At 38.8% G+C, this 23,272-nt stretch overlaps 2 protein-coding genes across 3 annotated transcripts in view; one reads left to right on the plus strand and one right to left on the minus strand.

The window, feature by feature from the left end:
* CMSS1 (cms1 ribosomal small subunit homolog) overlaps nt 1–23,272 on the plus strand; it is a 222,830-nt gene that overhangs the window by 70,080 nt on the left and 129,478 nt on the right. The window lies entirely within an intron of this gene.
* The window catches only part of FILIP1L (filamin A interacting protein 1 like), a 188,009-nt gene that overhangs the window by 67,788 nt on the left and 96,949 nt on the right, over nt 1–23,272 (minus strand). For both annotated transcript variants that reach the window (XM_026793563.2, XM_074536090.1), the window contains exons 4-6: nt 11,207–11,503; nt 8,900–9,073; nt 1,672–1,850 (exon numbers count right to left, since the gene is read on the minus strand). In XM_026793563.2, coding sequence (XP_026649364.2) covers nt 1,672–1,850; nt 8,900–9,073; nt 11,207–11,476 — 623 coding nt within the window. In that variant the 5' untranslated portion in view covers nt 11,477–11,503. The remainder of the gene's footprint in view (nt 1–1,671; nt 1,851–8,899; nt 9,074–11,206; nt 11,504–23,272) is intronic.

Genomic DNA, 23,272 nt, shown 5'->3' on the forward strand with positions numbered 1-23,272 from the left:
TCTTGATGGTGACATTACTTGGCAAACAATTTGGAATCAGCTCAGTAAGTGACATCACACCCCCTTAAGGTTTTCCACATAAAATACATCCTCAAAAAAAAAAAAAAAAAGACTTAATCTGAAAGCTATTATTATATCCTCTAAGGGCTCTTGAAGCACCTCAGCATTCCCTCTCTTCCCACCATTTTCCAGGCAGCTTGACTAAAAGTAGCAGACAATAGTGGTAAATGTTTACAGTCCTCTTGGGAATGGGAACAGAGGTGGGGCAGAGGGGAAGGGATAGAGGGATATACAGAGGGGCAGGGAAGAGTGTTTTAATCCCATGTCTGTCCTGTTTAAAAAATAAATTAATTACTCCAATGCTTAGTCTTTCCCTGTGTGCAGCTTTTCACGGTGTGAGCACTTTGTCTGATGTAACATTTTGCCACTCTTAGCAAGTGGAGTTGTCTAGCTCTGCCTCTAAGAGATGAATATGTCATACTTTGAGGAGAAGACAGCAGAGATGAAAACTTCCCTTGATCTCAGGGTTTGGTTCCTGATTGATGATGATTCTCAAGAGCAGTTCCTAGTATGTGTTTTCTCTGTGTCTGTGCTTGCCTGCATCTGTACACATTTTTCTGAGGAGCAAAGCATTTTCTTGCCCGGCCTCTGAGCTGTGAGCTGTAAATCCGGCCGTGTGCTCGGTGTGTGCTGCCTTTGATGGACGTGCAGGAGAGAGGTGCAGCACACGGGGGAACGCTGCCAGAATTACGTAGGACATGATCTTACACAGGCCAAGCAGAGGAAGAATTATCTGTGCATAATGTCAGTTTAGAATAGGCTTGACGTTCTCACACCCAAACATTTCCATCTGTTCCTAAACGAAAGGAAACTGAGACAATATTCTCCTATCTTCTGGGCTAGCTATATAGGGAATAGGAAATGTTCTTTGATTTTTTTTTTCCTTAGGATGTGTTCAGTTTTATTGCAGATTCAAAGAAGCTACAGTATAAAGTGGCTTATTTTAAGGACAGTAAATGAAATTAAATTCTTAATTCTTCTGAGAATTGGTATTGAAATTGTAGCATTGTAACACTGTGCTTAAACAAGCTGTGGCACTTTTAGGTTGCTCTTAAAAATAAAGCTGTTTTTATGGTTTTTATGCCAACTCTGATATGAGACCTTTGTCATTGTTATTTTCAAAGTTTTCTGGACATTATCCTCTGCCTTTGCTTTCTCACTATGTATTTCTTTGTTTTGTCTAAATACCTACTTTTCCTTATGTCTTTTTCTCCTGCCATGAAAGGCTGTGTGTCTGATGACATGTTCTATTCCTTACATACTGCAGAGCGTACCAAGCTTCTAAAACACACTGAAAGGTTCACCTGCTTCCTGTTGGTTATAACATCACACATCTGCTTGTATCTTGTATTTTTTGCGGTGTAGCATCCTTGGCATCCTGCAACAGTGCTGAAGAATCTGCCAACTGTTTGACCTACCTTGCTGCCTGATGGAGATGTAGACATAATTATTTGTTAGAAGTCATTAGTTATGTTTTCCCAGCTGAACTCTCAAAATACAATTCTGCAAGCATGTCTGATTTTTAGTAGATGCAAAATAAAGCAGAGAGAACCTTAGGTGTAATGTTAAATTGTGCATATTTCTTAGTACTATGGCAAGAGATAACCTTACCTTTCACATTCTTGTTCCAGCAAGTTTGTAAACTCATCACTTTTTTCCATGTATTTGCTGTGCTTTCTCTTCTCTTCCTCTAGCTCATGCAGTGTCTGTCTGTGTGCTTTTTCCACCATTAGAAGTTGTTCCAGCATTCTTCTGTGAACTTCTTTCTGTTTCTCTACAACTTTATCAAGCTGCAAAAAGAGGGGAAGACTCCTGAAATATTTTGAAACTTTTACTTTTTTGGACTTTGATTGCTAAAAGAATTTTGAGAGCAGCTAAAAAATATACTTAATAATAATAAGCCTGGTAGCAAGGTCATCGGGTATCAGTTTAATTCTGTCTAATCCCAAAAAATTAGAAAAAATAAGGTACTGTTTTTCAAGACCTTCAGTCACCTTCCCTTCCTTCTCCTCCTGCAATGAGTGATCCTCAACTTTTTTTAACTAACTTTTTTTAACAGTTACTGTTCCCAGGGTTGTGCTTTTCTCATTGATCACTGTGGTAGAGAACCAGATGTCTTGGCAGAAGATGCATTATCCAATGCTTCACACAGTGGTGGATGACTGACTTTTGGTTGAGTAGAAATAGCTGCTTCACCTAGCTGCCTAGGAAACAAGAGCATTAAATTGCTTTTGTAAGGTAGAGGTAGATCAAAAAGCAGTTTTCTGGTTTCACAATAAATGCATGCTTGTGCCAAGAGTGCAGAACAATCCTGTCTCTTGTGCTTACTCTGAGCATAGCTCTGGCTTTCTGGAATAAGTAAGTGCTGAATTTTTTAATAGTTAGAAGTATTTCTTTTTAATGGTGGCATTTCCTGTTATGTTCCTTAGATTGCACATGTTGTGGAGGTCTTTTTCTTTTATATGGCACCTTTATAGCACAGTTTGAGTGTAAAATTCCCTTCCTCAAGGATTTTTGCTTAACACCTGATCAGAGAATCATTAAACTTGGAAAAACTTCCAAGATCATTGATTCTCATTCTTGACCAAACACCATCATGCCAACTAAACCATAGCACTAAGTGCCATGCCTGGTCATTTCTTGAACACTTTCAGGGATAGTGACTCCACCACCTCCCTGGGCAGCCCATTCCAATGCCTGACCACCCTTATAGCAAAAAATGTTCTATTTTTCTAAATATTACTATATAGTGATATTTTAATATAAATAATCTATTTTAGCTTTTGCCAATAAATTTTGATTTTTCTAAACCACAGAGGTATTGGCATTACTGTTCACTAGACTTATGCTGTTAAAATAACTCCACAAAAACTGTGATTAGAAGAGAGAACTAATTCTGAAGATTCAGTTACAATTTTGAGTTCAGTGTGTGACTGAACAAGTGTGTGTGTGAAACCATGAGTGGTTTTCATCCTTGGGCATCACTGATCTAGCTGAAGTTTCAGGGAGGATCACTGGAGGCCATCAAAAGATCTGGGAAGAGTCTGTATTTGTGACCAACTTTGTTCCCTGTTTGTTCCCCTATGGAGACTGCCTTCCTCATCAGGTCAACATAGAAATCCTTGTGTCCTTTTTGGAAAAGAGAAATTTTGAGCTCACAGCCCAGTGCCTCCTTCTAACCACAGTCTATTCTAGTAGGCCAATCTGATTGTAGTGTTTCACTTTATTAATAGGCAAGAATTCACAAATGGGCAGTGTGGGAAGCAAAGCTGGTTCTGGTTCTCTGATGTTTCCCCCACAAGGAATTCTATGTGCCACAAGAAACAGTGGGGTTTCAGATTCTTAGGGCCACTGCTTGTTTTGGACAATTTAATTCCAGGGAGTATGATTAATTATCTTTTTCTCATGTTTATTCACAGTTTGGCCAATAGAAATTATGACAGAGAGAGCTGGAATGCCTAAATACGACTTTCTTGAATAAGTGAGGATATCATCAATTTCTGCTTAGGTTTCCAAGTTTACCCCTGCTTATCTCAGCTTCTTCTAAATCTACATATATTCTCTTATGTTCTTCCAAAACAATTGTTAACCTTTTGTTGACAATGCTGTGAATGAAGAAGAAAGAGCTGTTGACAAGGCTTTGAAGATGGTTTGAGTCCAAAATATTCCAACAAAAAAACTTTTTAGCCATTTTTTTCTGCACTTATGGCATTAGAGAGTCTTTTCTGATGTAACATAGCTGAGCTTGTTTCATGCATGATCAAGACATTCAAAGAAACCTGTGATTATTTGTTTTGCTGCTATTTTGTGGTGCTCTTACAGCAGATCATTGAAGTTTTTTTACCTTGTTCAGTGGTCATTTGTATGCTTTACCCTAGCAAGGTAAGACTGCTTTCTGGAATCATGATCCTGAAGCAGGACCTCCCCTGGAAAAACATTTCTTACCTAAACCCTTGCATATGCAATCTCTCTTAGTAAGCAAGAGTCGCCTTATACAGGAATCTTTTGGCTGTTCTTTCTATATCTTTTAAAGCAGTTGAAAACTGGTTTGCCTTAAAAGGTCAGGTTGAGGAAAACTGTCCATTTTAATTTCTTCACACGCTCCCTTTTTTTACCAGAAGTGGAAATTTTAAAAAATGAAATATTTTGTTTAGCTTTTAACTTCCAAAAAGATGTTTTATCAACCTTTCCCCCACCCCACCACCCAAGATTTCAGAAGGGTTTTCGGAACAGGTATTACAGATGCATAAATGCCATCACCTAAGTTTCTAATCCTTGTCTTTTTAAAGGTGATGCTGTCAGGTGAATATACAGTGTTGTCAGAAAGCAATCTGTCTCCTGATTTTTGACAGAGTTCTGATGCAGTGCTGCTTGCAACAATGGCTCTGTTTTGCTGAAATTGATATGAGCTGGGCATCAGCTTTGCAGGAGTGCCTGCTGGTCTCAGCCCTCAGCGTGAGGTCAGACAGGCTCCAGGGGTGGGGTTGAGAAAGTAAAGGCATTTATGTGGAGTGGACCACCACTTTGAACAAGCATATGTAAAAATCTGAGGAGATATGTAAATTGCTGTCATAAGAAAGCACTGACATTTCTGGCTACAATCTGATCATAAGTTATTCTTGTTCTGAACATGTAAATGCTTGATTGAGATGGGGGTTAGTCATCAGCCGAGCAACATAACAAAGTATAAAATAGTCCTGCTTCTTGCACTGTTTGGTAAAGGATATGGGACCTACCAGGAGGGTTTTATATGTTCTGTATATTTTGTTTGCTTTAGAGTACTTCTTGAATGGCTACAAGAGGTTAATTCAAGCAGTAATTTAAGCAGCACATATACAAAAATAAAAGTTATTAATTCCAGGGTGCTGTTTTGCAGCTCTTCATGCTTTACGCTTCACAGTAGCACATTTGTCACTGTGGAGATTACAACAGCTGGTGTTCAGGATGGGTGAGGTGTGTATTCAAGGCAGGGAGTTGAAGCAAAGAATTTTAAATGGGAAAAAGAAGAGTAGGTCTCTTGGGGAGACTTGCTCATATCAAATAGAAAAGTATGACCTGCTGTATTAAAGCAGTTTGCATGTTGCAGTTTTCTCCTGTTGCTGGGAGCAGAAGATGCATTTCTGTTTCTTTTAAGCATGCTGTCAAATCATTTTTACTGTGAGCATTTGGCTGTTGTGGCTGGGACCAAGGTGGAGATTGTGAGCTCGGGAGGGAAGGGAAGAAGTGCTAGAACTGTCTCCTGGTGCAGGTGGCTCATAAAGGAGAGAACTGGAGAGACAGCAATCCTATATCACAATTGATGCACACACTTGAGATCTGTGTGTGAGATCTGTACCAGGGCATTTGGCCTTGTGAACTTGTGTGTCCCTGTGCAGCACACCTTCCCCTGTCTGCCTGACCACACAGAGCAGAGCCTGGGACTGGGCTGCGGCATTTCCATGTGGTTTGTTGAGAAAATGGTGTGGCCCTCTGCAAGATAAGGGCACCTCCCTTGGGAGCAAATTTGACTCTTGCATTTGCCCTGTGAGATCTTGTGGCTGACTCCCACGTCTCCAGCAGAGAAGAGAGAGAAGTCATGTGAAATCCTGCTGGTGTGAGATCCTCACACAGAAGTGTCTCCAGCAGCCCTGGGTTCCTCAGATTGCTCTGGCCAAATGCTAGGTCTGCCCATGCAGAAATATCCATTTATATGCATGCACACAAGTTTACTCAGCCTACACAGTTCTTAGCTAAAAACCACAGAGGACTAATAAGCAGCAGTATAAATGTCTTCTGTTGAAAATTAAAGTGATAAAATCTTAATTAAGTGATTTGTTGTTTTGTTCTTGCTAACCATATGGGCTTTTTGCTAGAATTAATACTTGAACATGCTGTACAATACAATGGAAAATAAGAGGCATAGCCTTACGTAACTGTGAATAGTTGAGCAAGCTAAAAATTCACATGAATTTAATAGTTGAACTACATTTTGCCACTGACTCTTGACTGAAGTCAAACTAGGATGGTGTGTCTCATACCCATTACATCAGAACTGAACTGTTCATCTTTTGCTTTTTAGATTGTTTTGTGTTTGGTGGTGTGCCAGAAGAAAATCCAGGGTAGTTACATTTTTTATCCAAAGTTCAGTGTAATATTATTCCTGTTAATAATATCCTCACAGTCATTGTTTATAAATGTATGATCCTGAGTTTAGGATTACCAGAGATTTTGGGAGCGCTCCATCCCTTGGCTTTTTCAACCCTAACTGAGCCAAATTTCCATGCAGATACATTGGTGGTCTTCTCCTGAGTGCCACCTTGTCAGCACTGCTGTTTGAGTCTCTTCCTGTGACTGACTTATTGGTGCCCTACAGCTGTGGAGGGCAAGTTTCCAAGGAAAGTTTTACCAAGACTTACCAGATGTTGTGAGGACACAATTGAATAGACTTTGTTAAAATACTGATGAGGGTGCATCTTTCTCCAAGGTGATTGGCAATGGGGTTTCAAAAATGGATTCAGTTTTTAGTTATTCTTGATGGATGCAAAATACAGGGCTTTCCTCTCATTTAATTTTTTTTATAGGAGCTCTCAAAGTGGTAGGAGGTTCATTCTATTTCGAACAGTAAGGCACATGATTATTTTTATCTTTGGCTATATTATTGGGAAAGTTAGAAACCAGAATCTGCTTTCTGATGCTATGAAGAGAAAAAGACACCACAAATTCTGCAATGTCTTCATCTTTACCTCTCTTTTCCTACATCGCTATCTCTGATTTTTTAGATTCCTTTAAAAAACATTGTTTATTTTTGAATCAGGGAAAATTATTCTTACATTGTTATTCCGCATTTACTAGAATGTTGAATACTCTTCATTGTCTATTCAAGAGAAGTGGAGATTGATCTGAAGACAGGTTTTTTTTTCACAAAAACTGGCTACTTCTAAATTTATAAGCCACACAGAAATGAAAAACCTTTTCAGGCCTTTGAATCAGAAACAAAACCTAAATAAAAGTCTAATTTATTTTATGGCACTCAAATATAAGTGCTAACAGTAATCTTATCTGAAATTTTTAGGTTTTGGGTGTTTTAGGCAGAAAGAAATAGCTGTAGAGCAAGTTTGATTGAAAAAAACAATTTTCAAAAAAAATCAATTACTCTTTCCTCATGGCCAAAGAAGAAATGGTTTTGGTCTGTCACACTGCTCATAGGTTTTGCAGAGGAAGATGTATTAATGCTGCTTTTTACATTTCTTCATCTATGAATCTTGTTCCCAATGAGTAAAGTTGTCCAGTCACCAATTTTTCCCACTACATTCTTAATCAAATTTGCCAAGAAACTTTATGTTTAGAATAGATAAGAGAATTGTGAGCGAAAGTTAAAGGACTGGAAGTCTTACGGTTGCCTTGTGAAATTAATTGTAATTTCACTTGAGTTTTGGGAAGATTCTCTGTGTTCAGAGCTACCAGGCAAATCTTTCAAGGGTGAGATGCACTTGCCAATACAAAGGTACATTGCCCTAGTAGCAAAGGGGAGAATTTCAATGGTCTGTTCCTGGACTTTGACTGGTTCCACCTCTCCTTTGGTCTTTATATGTGTTTTAAAAATAAAAAAAAAAGAAGAAAACCTCCAGAAAAACAACAAAATGGATCTCTGACATAATTCAGGGGGATTTTGAAACTGAAATGGTGGAATTCCTGCCTATTACAACATTCTTTGGTTTACCAAGACCAAGAAGTGCCAATGATCCTTCTACCCTTTCAGTTGCTCACAGGTGTTTACCTTTGCCTTTTGAAATTGGCAGATTTGGTGGTGCTAGAAATTATTTCTCTACCATTAAATGTAAGTAGGAAGGAGTGTATAAACTTACATAAAGTAACAGACTGAGCTTATGTTTTCAAACTGTTTTGGACTTCTCAAATAATTTCCATTTGTGCTCAAAGTTTCTGTGACGTAATATCACAATGTTCTAAAATAAATTGAGCTTCACAGGTGAACTTTATCTGTTTCAGATTACAACCAGAGATTTTAACCTTTGAGCTTCTGAAATGAGAGTTGATCTTTTGCCTGACATGATTTTGGCTGGAATGATCTCTGTGTCCTTAGGTACATTTCTGTTGAAAAAACTTGTAAAACACTCGATAGAGGACTTTTATTCTTAATTTCTGCTTTTATTTTGTGATGTTTATACTGAGTAGTATGTTAAAAAATGTTCATCTGAATTGGAGACAACTACCTAGGATAAAAAAACCACAATCTGATGTGAAGGTGTTTTAATATCCAGATTTGCATTTCAGGGCAGAAACGAATCAGATAACATTGTTCAGAATGTATGGCAGCAGCTGCTGCAGTGTAATTAAACTGAAGGTTACTTAGGTATAACATGAGAATATTAGATTTCTGCCTGGATGAAGTTTCTAATGCTAGCTCATCATAGTAACTCTTGAGACCAAGCAGGTATCCCCATGACTGCCCCTGAGTTAATGGGAGCAGGGATATGCAGAGGTGCACAGCTGTGTCATTGCTGCTGGACGGGCCTCCATGACACAAGTGGGGACTGGTGAGGCTTCTGCTTGTATGGGCTGGGAGTGTGGATAACAGAAGGGGAAAAGAAACGAAAAATGAGATGGTTTAGACTGAATTAGACAGAATCATGTATGTTGATGTGTAAAGCCCCCAGTCTGCAGTATAAGTGAGGATCACTGGATTCAGGTCCCAGCTGGACCCTGGACTTTGTTCTGCACTCACTCACACTCGTGTTCCATTCCAGATTTACAGCTCATTTGCCTCCTTCCCCAGCAGTGGGTGAGATTTTCTGTTGAATTTGGTGGGAACTATAGTTAAATATCAATTACTCATTCTTACCTCTCCCATAGGCTTTTCATAGACATCTTTTTGCCATTGCTCAGCTTTTGTTTGAATAGCGTCTCGCTGGAGTGCCTCTAACACCTTCTTGGGAGTAACAAAGCCATATTGTGCTTCAAGCAAAGCCAAGTCAATTTTTTCAGCCTTAAGTACTCCTATAACTTCATCTTGAGCCTGCAGAAACACAAATTAAGGCTTTATCTTGTTAAACTGTATTTATGTATTTACAGGTTAGCTCTCTGCTTTTGATTTTAAGAAAACTGAAACACTTCTAAAATAACACTGTGTGTGTAAAGTGCTCCAAAACAGTCAGTAATATGAAGACAGTTGAAAAGCATGAGGGAAGTATTGGTCTTTGTATTTTATTAGTTCAACATAAACTCCAAGATCTTCAGACCCTTCATCGAAGCTTAAGTACTTCTTTAAGGATGAGATTATTTTGCTGTTTCTGGACTAATGTGTAGCATTCACAAGAAAGTTTCAGGGCAATGTATGTCTTGTGGTTTTAGAAATTGACTTGTTAGTGCAGGGTGGTGGGATGTTTCTTGAAACCTGAAAGTGTTGTACATTCTGTATGTTTTGGGTGTAGATGACTTCTGTGGTTTAAACTCACTACAGATGTGTCCCTCTTGGGTTTTCCCCCCAGTCTGCATCCTCTGGTGGTGAAGTTGGCCCCCTGCCTCTGTTGCAGTGATACAAACTGCATGAACTGTCTCAAACATCTGTGCTCTGCAGCCCTTTGAGTTAAAAACAAGAATGTGCTAATCCTAGAAGGATAGAATAGGAAGGAAGGAAGGGAATCAGAGAGAAGGATCCATCAGGGGAGGGGAAGACTTCTGTATACCCATTTATGACTTTAAACAAATGTTAAAATATAAAATAGTCTTTCTAATCCTTAGCAGAAAAAAATAGAAGAGTGGTCTTTGTACACCTTGAATGTTCTGAAACTTGGAAAGGAATGACATCTAAATTAGAAACTTAGTTATGGTTGGATTGACAGCTGATCTCCAGTGATTTGACTTGGCAGCACTGGAGGTGTAAAAGAAGGGATAAATGATGATTTCCTATCTTTTTCATTCATAGTGCTGCTTCCTTTTAAATTTCAGATGTGATTTAAAATGTTCATGTCAGGCTCATTGTTTTCCAGTTTCTCATTTCCCTATTCCAGCTTTAAACATCCACAATTGAAGAGTGTGTATATTTGTTTATTTTTATTTATATTTTTATATTTATATGATGCACATATAATGAATAATGTGTGTATAATATAAATAAATATATAAAAATATGTGACATATGAACTTTAACCTAAATTAAGAAGGCTAAGTGGGGAGGAGAGAAATGTTTTGCAAACATGGAAATTGTTCTGTTTGGATAATGAAGCAATCTGTAGAAGTTTGCCTTGAATCTACCCTCAAATATTGGTGCAGCTATTAAATATTCATATCCCATGGGTGTTCTGTTCAGCATGTCTGTATTATTATATAAACATACACACACACTTTAAGAATAGAACTACCCAGCTGCTGTTTAGGTAATAAACTCTGACACCATGTGCTGCACCCATTTAGGCCACTTTGGCCAGGGTGCTTTTTTCTGTGCCTATGAGCAGTTTTCAAGTTACTTCTGTGTAATATGCCTACCACAGAAATGTTTTCCCTGCTCACTGGGAATCTGGTTCCCACTTCCTGAAACTATGTTTGACCAGGTTAAGCATCATTTACTGCTTGACAGATGGTTCCTTTTCTAGGTAGAAAAATTCTCACTTTTAAAATGCAGTAACTTGTGGGCTAAGTGGCATGTAACACTTCTGCTTTGTGTTATGGGAAATAAAATGGGTATTTTGATTTTTCTAGCCATAAGTGTTAGAATACTGTTAAATGAATTATTTCTTGTGAAGTAGCACTTACTGTTTCATAGGGAGTAAAGCTCATGGCTTCATAGGAGTGGAAGGATAAGACATAATTAAATATATTAAAGGTCTGTAATATGGTCTCGTTATCAACCATACAATGACAAATACTTTGTATTCAAGATACTTGGAATGGAGCAGCACAGGTAGAAAGTTTTATGAGTTGTTTGCTTTGAGAGTTACTTGTGGTACAAAGATCATGTTTCCTGTCTGATAGCTATAATAGCTATAATTTTGTGGTGTTTTTGTATACTGCAGTTCATATTTGTCCTGTATCAGATTGTGTGAGGTGTTTTTTTAACATAAAAGCAGCATATGTTTGTGGTGGAGGGGATTATGGGGGTGGAGGGTGGAGTGTCTTTTAATTCGGAGTATAAAGCAGGACAATATATTACCTGTAATTCACCCTCGAGGACGCTGAGAAGAAATAGCAAGTCATCACGAGAGAGATCCTCTCTTTTCTTGACAGAACTTCTTTGCTTTTTCTCTGCCTTTGGACTTCTCAGGATGGTGCTGGCTCGGGCTACATCGTCCTTGTCTTTCGGCTGTGCTTGTGCATTTCCTTTCCCACTGTAACCAACCTCTCCTTTGTGGTGGTCTTTCGCCCTTGGTTGGCTCAGCTTTGGTCTGGTTGGGCTTTCGGTGCTGTTAGTTCTGGAATGCATGGTTTATATCTCTGAAGCTGAAGGAAACTGGGGAGTAAAGTAATTGTTTTAGCTAACAGAGACTTTAAAACTATTACCATAATTGATGATGGGTATTATTCCCTCCAGAATGGTAATTCTCCTTCCACACAAGGCTATTTGTCATTTGACAAAAGCTGACAACCTTATGCAAACCAACAGGACTGGGCTGTGATCCTTACTGGATGTCTGTAGTGAAGTGAGTGTTTACTGGTCTTATGCCATTATAACAATTCCTTCCTTGATACCTCAAAGGCATCTTTAGCAGCAGCACTGGGTGCATCATTGCAAACCACATTTCCTGTTTTGTGACAAGGCCTACCTCACCTTTCAGGTAGATACTTATTATGATGAGGCAGATTTAGGCTCAGAAGCTTTTCACTAGGAAGATCTTTCTGTTCCACTTTAGTAGTATTCTGTTTTCCTTTGTTTACCCAAGGGAGAGCACAAAAGCAGTCCCCCACTTCTACAAGGTGCAGAGGCTGCATTATCCATGTTTGGCAAAATGTAGGGACTGACAAACACATCCAGACTGCAAGAAGCGAGCAGCAGTGTAAATGCTCCCTCCCCAGCACCATCACCACCAAAACCAAACTACTTTGCAGATGATGACTTGTCCACCCTTAAAACCATGCAGTATAAAACCCTGCTACTTCTTTAGTGCTTGAGTCCAGCACTCTAAAGGTATTAGTACCTGGTGAAAGGGAGACTTATCCTAACTAGGCCCCTTTGAAGTGCCACTGTTAAGGAAACACACTCTAATGCCTTTGCAGATAAATGACTAACACTGTGTAAATATTGATTAACCTCAGGAACTCGTGTTTTGGTTATCACCACTCAGATTAAGGAATGAATGGATTATAGTCCACCTCTGCTGGAAAACTGTGGTCATGGATACCATCTAGCAAACAATAATCCAATACTGTGATTCAAAGGTGAAATTCAGCATGTTCCAAACACAAATAAGGCACAATTTTTCTTATTAAACTGCCAAGCTAATTGCTGAAAAGTCCGGAAAATCATTATGGTCTATGATAGGCACTAGATGATTTCTTGGCTGCTTTTTTGCCTCAATTCTGTGGCTGATAAAATTCTTTGGGAGCTTCCTCCCCTACTCCCACCAGTTTCTGACTAAATCTTAAACTCTGTGACTACACTTGTTAACTGTAGTAACTTTCCTCTGAATGCTAAGAATCATTCCTTTTGTTGTTTTTCTGCAGGAACAGAGGAGGTGGAAGTAGCTTTTGGTTTATAATGGATGACGTCTGAGAGTGGGGTGAATTGATCAGAAACATTACCAAAAAAGAAAGTGACATTTTCTATAACATTTTGATTTGAAGCACTTATTAATAAGAAAAACTTGTTCCTCCAGGTCTCAGAAAACTAAGGTGTGTCAGATTTGCATGGCAGTGTGCACTGGAAACTGTTTTGTGAAGCATCAAGAATGTCAGTTTAGGATGGGAGCTTACTCTAGTGCATGTAGGAAACCAAGAGTTTTTCATAGCAGGCTGGCAGCATTGTTAGCTGGTGATGAGTAGTTTTAGTTGGTGTTCATCCTGTTTTTCCAGTCAAATGCAGATTCCCTTTATTCACTGTGGTGTATTTATTAGGATACTCACCTTTTGCCTCTTGCTTACAGATTGTTATTACTTGGGAAGAAGGCTGTTGCCTTTGAGTGTGAGATGCTGGATGCCCACTTGGCTTTTGTATGCAGTCAAAGGCTTATGCTTTTAAGTTCAAATGCAGGAGTAGTGAGCTAAATCAGGTAACCTGAGTGTACTCTGAGCTTGTCTGTGGACTTTGACACCACAAGCACAGGACACTATGAAATGCATAAATAGTACAAGAAACTCCATTCATGCATGCAAGTTGCAGCAGTGGTATAAACTGGATATCAAGCTAGTATCAAACTTGTTGACAACAAATGTCAATATGACATTTCTTGTGGAAGGAAAGGGAAACCAGCATATGAGGAAAAGCCTCATACCTTTTCAAGCTTTGGAACTGGGTGCACCTGGAAATCCTGAACTTGGAAAAATAGTCCAAGAAGAACATCGTCCCCTGCATTTACTCTTGCAGTGTATGTATGTTGTTTGCTTCAAGGCCACATGCCACCCAGCATTCACGGCTGTAGAGAGTTACCTCTGACTCCCTTTTAGGTTTGTCATTCCTACTTCCTAATCAGGTAGATCAGTCCTTATTGCACTGGCTAAAGGCACTTGGTCCTTGGGAAGGCCAGCTGACTTGCCAGACAGGCTGTTCTCCTATGGAGAATGGCATCTTTTCAGTCTCCCAGGATGGAGTTTTTCCTTTTCTTGTTGAGAGCACTTACATACCCTTTACCTGTATTCTGTTCTGACATTCCTGAATGCCAGTGCCTACTAATCTGCTAATGCAAATATTTATCCAATTAAGCAATTAATGTGAATTATTAGAGGTCGAAGTGAAATACTAGAAGTATACTTCAAGCACTTTTTAAATGGTACTTGAATGTAGCTGATGAGAGGCACAAGCACTCTGGCATTAGTAGCCTGCTTTATTAACATATTCTTCCTCAGTTAATTTATTTAAACTTTCCTAACTACCTGTACATGGATAGGCATTATTATTTATAGCATTGCCTGTCTACAGAAGGCTGTTAGTGCTAATGTGGTTGTCGGAGGAGGTAGGTGTGAGTAACAGAAGGGTGATTTAAAACTTCAAATGCACAGTGTAACTGCTGGTGTAGCAAGCCAAGTGCAATCTCTGAAATGGACAAAACCAAACATCCCATTCAACTACCCTGAAACTCCTCACCACCTTCAAATTTTCAAACTCCCTAGATGTGCCACCACCTAAGGAATTCACCTTCAAAACATGCCTGACGTTTTGGACAGAAAATCAGCTACTCATGCCCTTGCACCATGGCACAAAACAAAAAAACCCCATTCTGTTCCAGAGGGTGCTGGTTTTCTGCAATGCTATTAGACCCTGGAATGACTGTAATGAGACATTTAAGACAGAAGTAGCATAATTTGAAATTTTTTACCAGTGTGTTTAGGTACATTGGGTTATTTTCTGTTTTGAGGGACTCTTTCCATATTCTTGAAGGGTTAATGAAGAGCAATGTTTTTTTTTTCATTGGTTTTTTCCCACAAGGTAAAAATGTAAATAGACCCATAAAATTTATGAGTATCATAAATGTTGTTTGTGGCACCCAAAACAATGAGCCCAAGTTCTCAAGATTAGACTAATGGGCATAAAATTTGCCTTTTTGCCTATCTGTGTCAAGCAACACTTACATTCTATAATGATGGCATCTGTGTACAAGAAAGGTAAGAAAAGAAGTGTTCCTTCTTGTAACAGAGTTTGTCATTCACAGAGGCTCTGTGATTTTTCCTGGAGAGTTGACTCCTGTGTCTTGTGGCAAACCTTTTATAGAAGTTAATTTAAGCCCTTTTTCTCTGTACCACCAGGAGGGATGACAATATAAGATGCTGTGGAAAACAGTAAACAAGTGCTAAAAACAAATTGATTGTATGTGCTTTGCATTTGTGATCTTTCATCTGTTTTGGCTCAATTACTAAACAGCAGGGATTGTAGCTATATAGACAGAAGAAGCAAGGATACTTGCCAGCATTCTCATATGATACATTATGTACCATTGCTTGCATCAAAATTAAAAGAAGATTGAAAGGGAGCATCCAGATCATGAAGTCACATCTCCTGAAATCACAGACTACTGTGCTGTGGGTACTTAACAGAGATTAGTTTTCTGTCATTGCACTAATGGAATAGCCTAAAACCTGTGTTCTGCACTGTTGTGCTTTCCTTCATGTTCTGAGGTGCCAGATTTCAGAAGATTTTGCGTTGAAATTACAATGTGATGGTTCTCAAGCTTATCAGATGTGTGCAGCTTGGTAGGCCGGGTCCAGATTCTAAGAGGAATGACATTGGGTTACACTGAAACATTCTGGTAAATCAAGTAATTGCAAGTTAGAGACTCAGCAGAGTTTGCATCTATTCTTAGTTGTTCTTGTTCTTTTCTGTGTTTTAAAGATCTTGTTCATCTCTGAACTGAATTATGTCCTTCTGCAAACAAAGGAGACGTTTTTTCTTGGTGATGAACAAGCAATCTGAAGTGTCAAAATATACTTTCCTTAAGAGCCAGGTGAATTAAGCACCAAACGTTTCTATGATGTTAACTTGGTCTCTGCCCTCTCAATCATATTCTGAAGTAGAGGTTAAACTGCGTATGTTTCTTTGGCAGCAGTGAATTAGCAGGTGGTTCTGAAATCCCTGCAACTTTTGTGGGAAGGATTGAAATATCCTTCAGAGATGGCTTCATCATAGAGTTTTAAGACATATTTTGGCATTTGTTTTCACCTTTGGCGTTTTCCTTTTTAGTCAGTGATTGATTTATGAACTAGCAAAATCCCTTACAGGACTACATATTCCATTAATCCCAGGGTGAGCGCCCTGAATTGTTGAGAACTTGCTGCTTCTTGCAAAAATCCGTGACTAACCAAGGAATTATGTCGCTCTGGTTTTATCATCCCTTAAAGGGCAGTGCTTTTGATTTGCTGAAATGCATAGGACTCTTCTCAACAGACTGACTTGTAAAAGGAGTTGAGATCTGATTGTTTGGCAAACCAATGTAATGGGAGAGTGCAGAGCACATGTCTTTTACAAAGAGGTCTGCAGTCCTCTGCCCATCACTGTAACTGTGGACTGAGGCAAGAAGAAAAGGGGTCCCACAAAGGTTTGTCTTGTTCATCTCATGCAGTCCTGCTGGGACCTTTAGGCCAGCAAATACACCTCCTGAACTGGGGTAGAACATGAAAAAGTTCTTTTTAATAATTAGAATCCCAGGATATGGCCATTTCACAGCATCACTGAGCCTTTTCTGGAACTGTTACCTTGGGATAGAATGTGATTAGGACATTTATTCTTCCCCTAAGTGAAATATATTGCTTTGTGGTAGATTTGCCCCACTTCCAAAGAACATAGCCCTTCCTTTTGGGTATACTGCATTAGTGTTTTCCTGAAAACCATTTGAAGTAGCTTCTGTCCAGAGGGATGTTCACTTCAGAGGGGTGGTCTGTGCCATGACCAGCTGTCTCATTTGAGCTGTGCTCTCACTCTCAGTAGACCTTGTGCTGTTTTGGTGCATAGGATGGTCATTTAGTGAAAAGAGACTCCTTTAACAGGTTCTTCACTCAGGGAATCTGGGAAAATGTGTGTTTCATCCTGGCAGGGAGATGGCAAGATGAAGCCATTTTTCTGGGAATACTGATGCAAGAGTGCTTACCTGTGTATCCTGATGCATCTGTTGGCATGCAGAGTTGCAGGAAGTCAAGCAGCAGAAAGAAAATAAATTAGCAGCTTGTTTCCTACCTCACAGGGTCTTGTCAAATTTTGGTCTTTGAACCCTTGGGGATCCTGCAAGTGCAGCAGTAACTCAAATGGGAACAAAGTCTGGATTCAGCCAAGGATGTGAACACTCCCAGACAGGAAAAGTGCATGTGTGAGAACTGGATGTCATTTTTGTGCTGGTTGTGGTTTATGTTCATCTGACCACAAGCCAGATTCCTCATCCCTTGGCTACAGGGAGCCTCTTCTGAGACAGCAAGATGCCTTTTGGACAGTGTTAGAGTTGTCATGGTATTCTGCTCGTGGTAAAGGTACTGTGAGATTTCCACCATCTGCTGCCTCCTCCTCCTCCCCCTTCCCTTCCTGTAGGGTTTTGCAGGATATGTTGTGAATGTGGTAGCTAAGATGTTCCCAGGTCCATTTTGCATGTGTGCAGGCTTACAGTCATCTTTAGAAGGCTGCGTCTGCATGGGAGGTTTTGACCAGGTTCTTTTGAAGGATATATCTGTATCACGTGCCCGTCATTTCATTATTGGTGTGTGAATTTGTGATCTGGTTTTCATTCTTTTAATGTCTCAAACTACAGTTATATAGATATAGATAAACACATACACATTCACCCCCCTACTGGATTTTGTGCCAGGAGAAAAGTAGAGACAAGAACCTGTGCCATAGGACTAGTTCTTGGTTTTGTGGCCTCGAGCTCAAGTTAAGCCCCTTGTGTAGAATAACTGATCTCAGCCCATCTCCTGCTAAGTCTTAGGTGGTGTTTGCCCACATATTTTGGCAGTTTAAAGCACACAATTCATGCTGCACATCATGAAAGCTTTAACAAATTTGAAATTTTCACATTAGGAATATACTCCTGTTCACAGATGTCAAATTCTGTTTTAAATAGGATTCTTCAGATGGTTGGGTAATAGACCTCTTTGTGATGATCCATGAGAAAATCAAGAATTTGAGCTCCTTGTTGCATCACACGATGTTTCTTTGGCAAACCTGGGTATCTATTTTGAAATTTGAAATGAAGGTTTGGATTCCACAAAGCTTCCAGCTCAGAAATCAGTACTTTAAAGCATGGACTGAGTTTGTTTGTTTTTTTTTTTCCCCTTCTCTCTAGTATTAATCTGAAACAACGTCTGCTAAACCCTTCTTTTCTCTCCTCCACAGGAATTCAGCTCTTCTAGTTTGTGGTCCAGCATTTTGCCAAGTTGATGGTAGTCTTGGAAGAGGACAGTATATTTATCACATTACAAGTGTACAGTTCCTGTAGCAAGTAGTTGAGACACAGTGGACATGCTGGATTTGTCTGCTCTATGAGGTGCTGCCCCTGCCATGAGGCCTCAGGGTGAAGCCAAGGGTTGCATTGCAGTGGGAGGACTCTGAAGTTGCAGTTGCACAAACCAAATATGTTTGGTTCCTCCTCAGCCTTCTGAACCCATATTTTCATGGGTTCAGAAAGTTGAGGAGCAATCAAAAGTAACATACATAGAATGTCTTTAGTGTTTTACTGCTGGGAATAGAGGGTGAAGGGGAATTTTACACAATTAGCTGAATGCCTCTGAGATTAATAGGGTTTGAGTGTTTGTTCTGAATGCTCACTTGGGTTCAGGTTTGTTTTATCTTTGCTTTTAAAGTAAAATGTTTCATACCTATTTTGTAATTAGACACTAATGGTGGATTATTTATAAGGATTAGTGCAAGAGAGATTTTTGGTGAAGAAATGTTGCTGTAACATCAGGTGTTAGAAAAGGTAAACTCTGCAATGCCATTCAATCTGCTTCTCTTGCTAAACAAAAAAATGTGAATCTTGCACAATCTGTATGACAGATTTTTATTATTAAACAGAAATAAATTTAGCTGCTCCAATTTCAATTAAATAAATTTTCTTTCCAAGTATAGAATTTTCTCTTTGTATGAACATAAGAAATAGTTAACATCATTTAATACAATGTTTGTAGTTTAATGTTTATTAATATTTAATTTACGATTTAATTTAGTATTTATTACTATTATAAACATGGTTTAATATTTATTATTCAGCTGCTGTAATTTTGGCTCCAATGTATAATTGCTCTGTACTTACATCATTCCCTGAAGCAAAACTATGATATAGTGCTACTTGAAACAAAAATGCGCCTATCTTAGAAACAGTGTGTCTAAAGTTGTCCTTTTCCATGAATCTGAAAACTACCAGGACTGTAGACATTTATGTAGCTGGATAATTCAGTGTTTCAGTTGATAATTTCAGTTTTTCCTCACTGTGTCTATCTCTGAACTCCCTGCAGGCATCAGTTTCCCTGAAATTTGTAGAGATGTCAGTACCTTTTCCCCTCTCTCTGCCCTGTTTGGGACTGGCCTTGATTCAGGCTGGGACCCCTGGTTAGACATTGAACAAAATGTGCAGCCTCCTTGCTGCAGAGAAACAAGCTCAGGCGATGCTTAGCAAGAACACACTGGGAACTTTGGTTGGCCCTTCCCAGATTCATCTGGCATGGAGACCTTAAAAAAGGGTAGGACATTCAGACCTGTGAAACAATTAGGTTTTTGCATGTGTGACATGTTACTGTAAATCCCCCAGGCAATAGCTCAAGTGAGGTATTTTAGGATGGTAGAGGGAGTCTCCATCTGTTTGGTTTCAGACTTGCATATTACACAAGGTAAAAACCCAAACCAAAATTGTCTAAGTTTTGGGTTTCAGGATAGGCCAGAATTTTCTGTGTAGAAAGTCACACACTTTCTGTCTACTGAATGGTGAAGGCTTTTTGTTTTGTTTTGAGGTGGTTTGTTTAAGGGTGTTTTTTTGCAAAATTATTGAGGGTTTTTCCTAGCTTTTATTTTCTACAGGTTATCAATCTGATCTCATTCATATCTAATTTCTCACTCTCTTTCACATGAGATCCATGTGCCTCCCAGGTCAAAACCTACACGTTATACATATATTTAGATATTATAATACCTAATACAAAAGCTCCTGGCTTTTGCTTTCCCTCTCTCTCCTGAAACTTAGTAAATGAATTCAGAGGTTCATGGTGTGAACCTATGTGAAGGTATTGTCTCAGCAATGGCATTAGTTTTGTGTAATGTTTTGGCAGAATTTAAAAACCAGGGAAAGTTTCTTACTGCACAAGTTTCTCCTAAATATTCCATGTGTTTGCTTAGGCACAGATGGGCCCTTTCTTCCCTGGGTTCAACATGATTTCAGTAAATGGGAACCTACAAAAGCAACAATTTTTGTCTTCCTGACAATATAGGTTAGATAATTGCCCAAACTTCTTTTGCTGCCCTCAGCAGACTGGATGCAGCCAAAATACCATCGTTGTGTGGTAAGTCTATAAATATTTCAAGGTGAGTTTACTGATAGCAGGTAAAAAAAAAAAACAACTAAAAATCCCATTTTTGTAGTATTCTTTCTCCCTTTCCAAAACATCCTATCACTGCCAAAATGGGAATATTTAATGTTCTATTTTAATAATCTAAGCAGGATTTAACTACTATAAATTGAATACTTTTCTCCCATGTTTTTAGCAACATGACAGATCTCCTCATTTTAGAAATATTTATCAAAACAATTCCGATGCAAAACCTGAATATAACTAAGAGAAGCTGGTAAGAATAAAAGGCAAAGGAAGTTTACTCAGCCCAGTGCCATTTTTACACCTCTGACTTCAGGGGTTAACTTCCCCTACACATACACAGTTGCACATACCAGCACCATTTCAGTGGTGTTTACTGTAATATGGTCCTGCCTTTCTGACAGAAGGTAAATTTTCTCTGTTAAAGTACTTGTGATAGTAATTTTCTGTGCCCTTCAACATGCTGGTAATGTTGTACAAGGTCACTTTGAAAAGCTGCTTATAATCACAATTCTTCAAAAAGAAACCAACTCAAGAAATAACAACATTACAATGTCATTAGCTAGAACAGCTGTGAGCAAAAGAAAAGGAAGAAAGCAGTGATAATTCTTGTATTTCAGTGTGCATGTGTGTGCCTTCATACACATACGTAGGACATTTTAAATGATGTACTCATGTACCAAGTACGTATCTGTGTAATGGTCTTGTGCTTGGTGCTCTCAGCAAGTAGAAAATAAGTGGCCTTTATAAGAGACTTTTGTCAATAGAGCAGTAAAAGTCCACAAAGTTTTGAAGTACCTTGCTTTTGTTTTCAGTAAAAATGTATGGTTAGTAAGCAAGGATTATCTAGCATATGTTATCTAGTGCAAGTTAATTTGTTACCCCACACTAATTGGTCTGGATATCTGAGACCGAAACTTCTTAACCCTTGTAGCCATCTCCATTTCCAATTTACTCATGGGGGTTTTTTGCCTGCTTGGCAAAAAAAATTGCTTGTTTGTATGGAGTGCCCTGTATCCATGAGTGGTGAAATAAGCAGCAGAGGCTACAGTGAGAACTACAGAATAAAAATGTACACCATCAAAGTGCATATATGTTAATTTTCTTCAAGGGTATTTTTGACAAGCGTAGATTTGTCAAGCGAGACATTTGTGTGGGAGTGTTCACCTCAATGTTGCTTTCCTCCACACATGAAAATAAACCACAGGCTTTTAAATATCCTGAGAACAATTTCTTCAAAGACAGATCAAAGGTCTTTACTAATGTCTGAGGAAGCTGCCTCTCTTGTGAACTCATGTCTATGGAGAGCTGGTTAAGACAATCAAGATCATGATTCCATTGATTTGATCATTTGCAGCCTGCTCTGAGAGGAGATGCCTTGTTTGAAGAAGGAGGAGGTGGGGGAATCCACAGATGCTCCCAATTTTACCAAGAAAGTCATGAATAAAATAACTTTTTAAAACTAGCTCTGTTGGGTTTTCCCCCACATGCTCTGTGGGTTACTCTGCTTCAAGCAGTTGTCTTAAACAGTGCATGTATAAGAGTATTTTGTAAGAATGAGTCAATTGACATTTTTTAATCAATTTTATCTGCTTTTGTGGCTATTTATCTGCTTTTATCTGCTATTGCGTTCAGTGAAATGGCCAGGTATGACTTTCACATCACAGAAATTTTACATCTTTGTTTGCCTGTTTCTTTGTTTTGGTTTCATTTCTGTTTGTTTTGGAATTTGGTTTTTTGCTTCTTGCTTTTGGTTTGATTTGTCCAAAAATCTCTTTCTATCAGAACAATACAGAACACATGTGAGCTAAGCTTTGAAAGTTTGTGAACTTCTCCCTAAGCTGGAATTCCCCACCTTTAGACAGCATTCAGGAAAATAAATTTATTTTTATCCTTTAAGGCCCGGGTTTTCTTTCATATGGATTTTCTTTCTTGTCTATTTCTTATGTCTGTTTGCTTTGTGAATTGCATCTTTTATCATTCAGACCAATTTTTATAGGCTCTCTGATAGTAGAGAGCTCTTAACTCTTAGAAGTTGTTGAGAACAGTGTTTCTCTTTTGAAGCATTTTACTGGTTTTGTCATGCTGCCACAAGGCTTCTGTGGGTGCTAAGTAGGACTTCAGGCTTGTATCTGGAGCTAGAGTTTCCAAATTGGTGGGTTGGGGTTTTTTGTTGTTGTTTTAAACCAAACATTTTTAATACCCTTTCCACCAATGACTGTGTTCTACTGCTACCTAGAAACTGGACAGTAACATTTGGTTGGTTTGCCTAATCAAAAATGAAATAATTTAATTTTCTTTTTTGTAGATATTAGGGTTTTCTTTTAGCTGTGGACTGGATTTTTCTTGTATATCCTAAAGTTTTGATCTTCATTACATTCTGTGATTTGGTACTTTGGAGCAATACCAAGGTTTTCTTTGTAGCCTATAATACAAAACCAATGTGATATTGTTTTATTTTCTCCTTGCTTACTTTTCTCATTCACAATAATACCTCACTATGTAACAGCAGGCTAACATGTTTTTGTCTGACTGGAATAATTCTTAGCTGTACAAAAAATTGGCTCTGGCATTTTCCTCTTCTGGCTGCAGCTACAAAATAGCAACACATGCATGGCCATGAAAAATTCCTCAACTCATTACCCATGCTCACATCCTTTGTGTTTAATATTCAAGAGAAAATTTGGATAAATATCTGAAGTATTTTTCCCAGGAGTTTAATGAAAATATTATCTCTCTCAGATCTCCAGTCCTCTCACTTTTCTATGCAGATTACACCTTATTGTCTATGGAATATAGTGGGTTTAGGTTTGGGGCTTTGGTTTCGGAAGGGATGAATGGCAGGAGTTCCCTCCTCAGCTCTGAGCTGGGAGTGCTGGCTGGCACTGCCCTGTGTCCTGCGTATGCAGCTCCTCATGTGCTGCCATGAGACTCTTGTGATGCCTGTGGAGAAATTGCAGGATTTTGGTAAAACTGCCCGGGAGTTACAAGGTCATCCTAAGAAATTTTGAAAACATTAATTCCTAGGCTTTGCTGGATGCGGAAGTAAGTCTTGTGTTGGTCTTTGGAA

This window comes from Zonotrichia albicollis, chromosome 2 (assembly GCF_047830755.1).
Source record: "Zonotrichia albicollis isolate bZonAlb1 chromosome 2, bZonAlb1.hap1, whole genome shotgun sequence".
Classification (NCBI taxonomy): domain Eukaryota; kingdom Metazoa; phylum Chordata; class Aves; order Passeriformes; family Passerellidae; genus Zonotrichia; species Zonotrichia albicollis.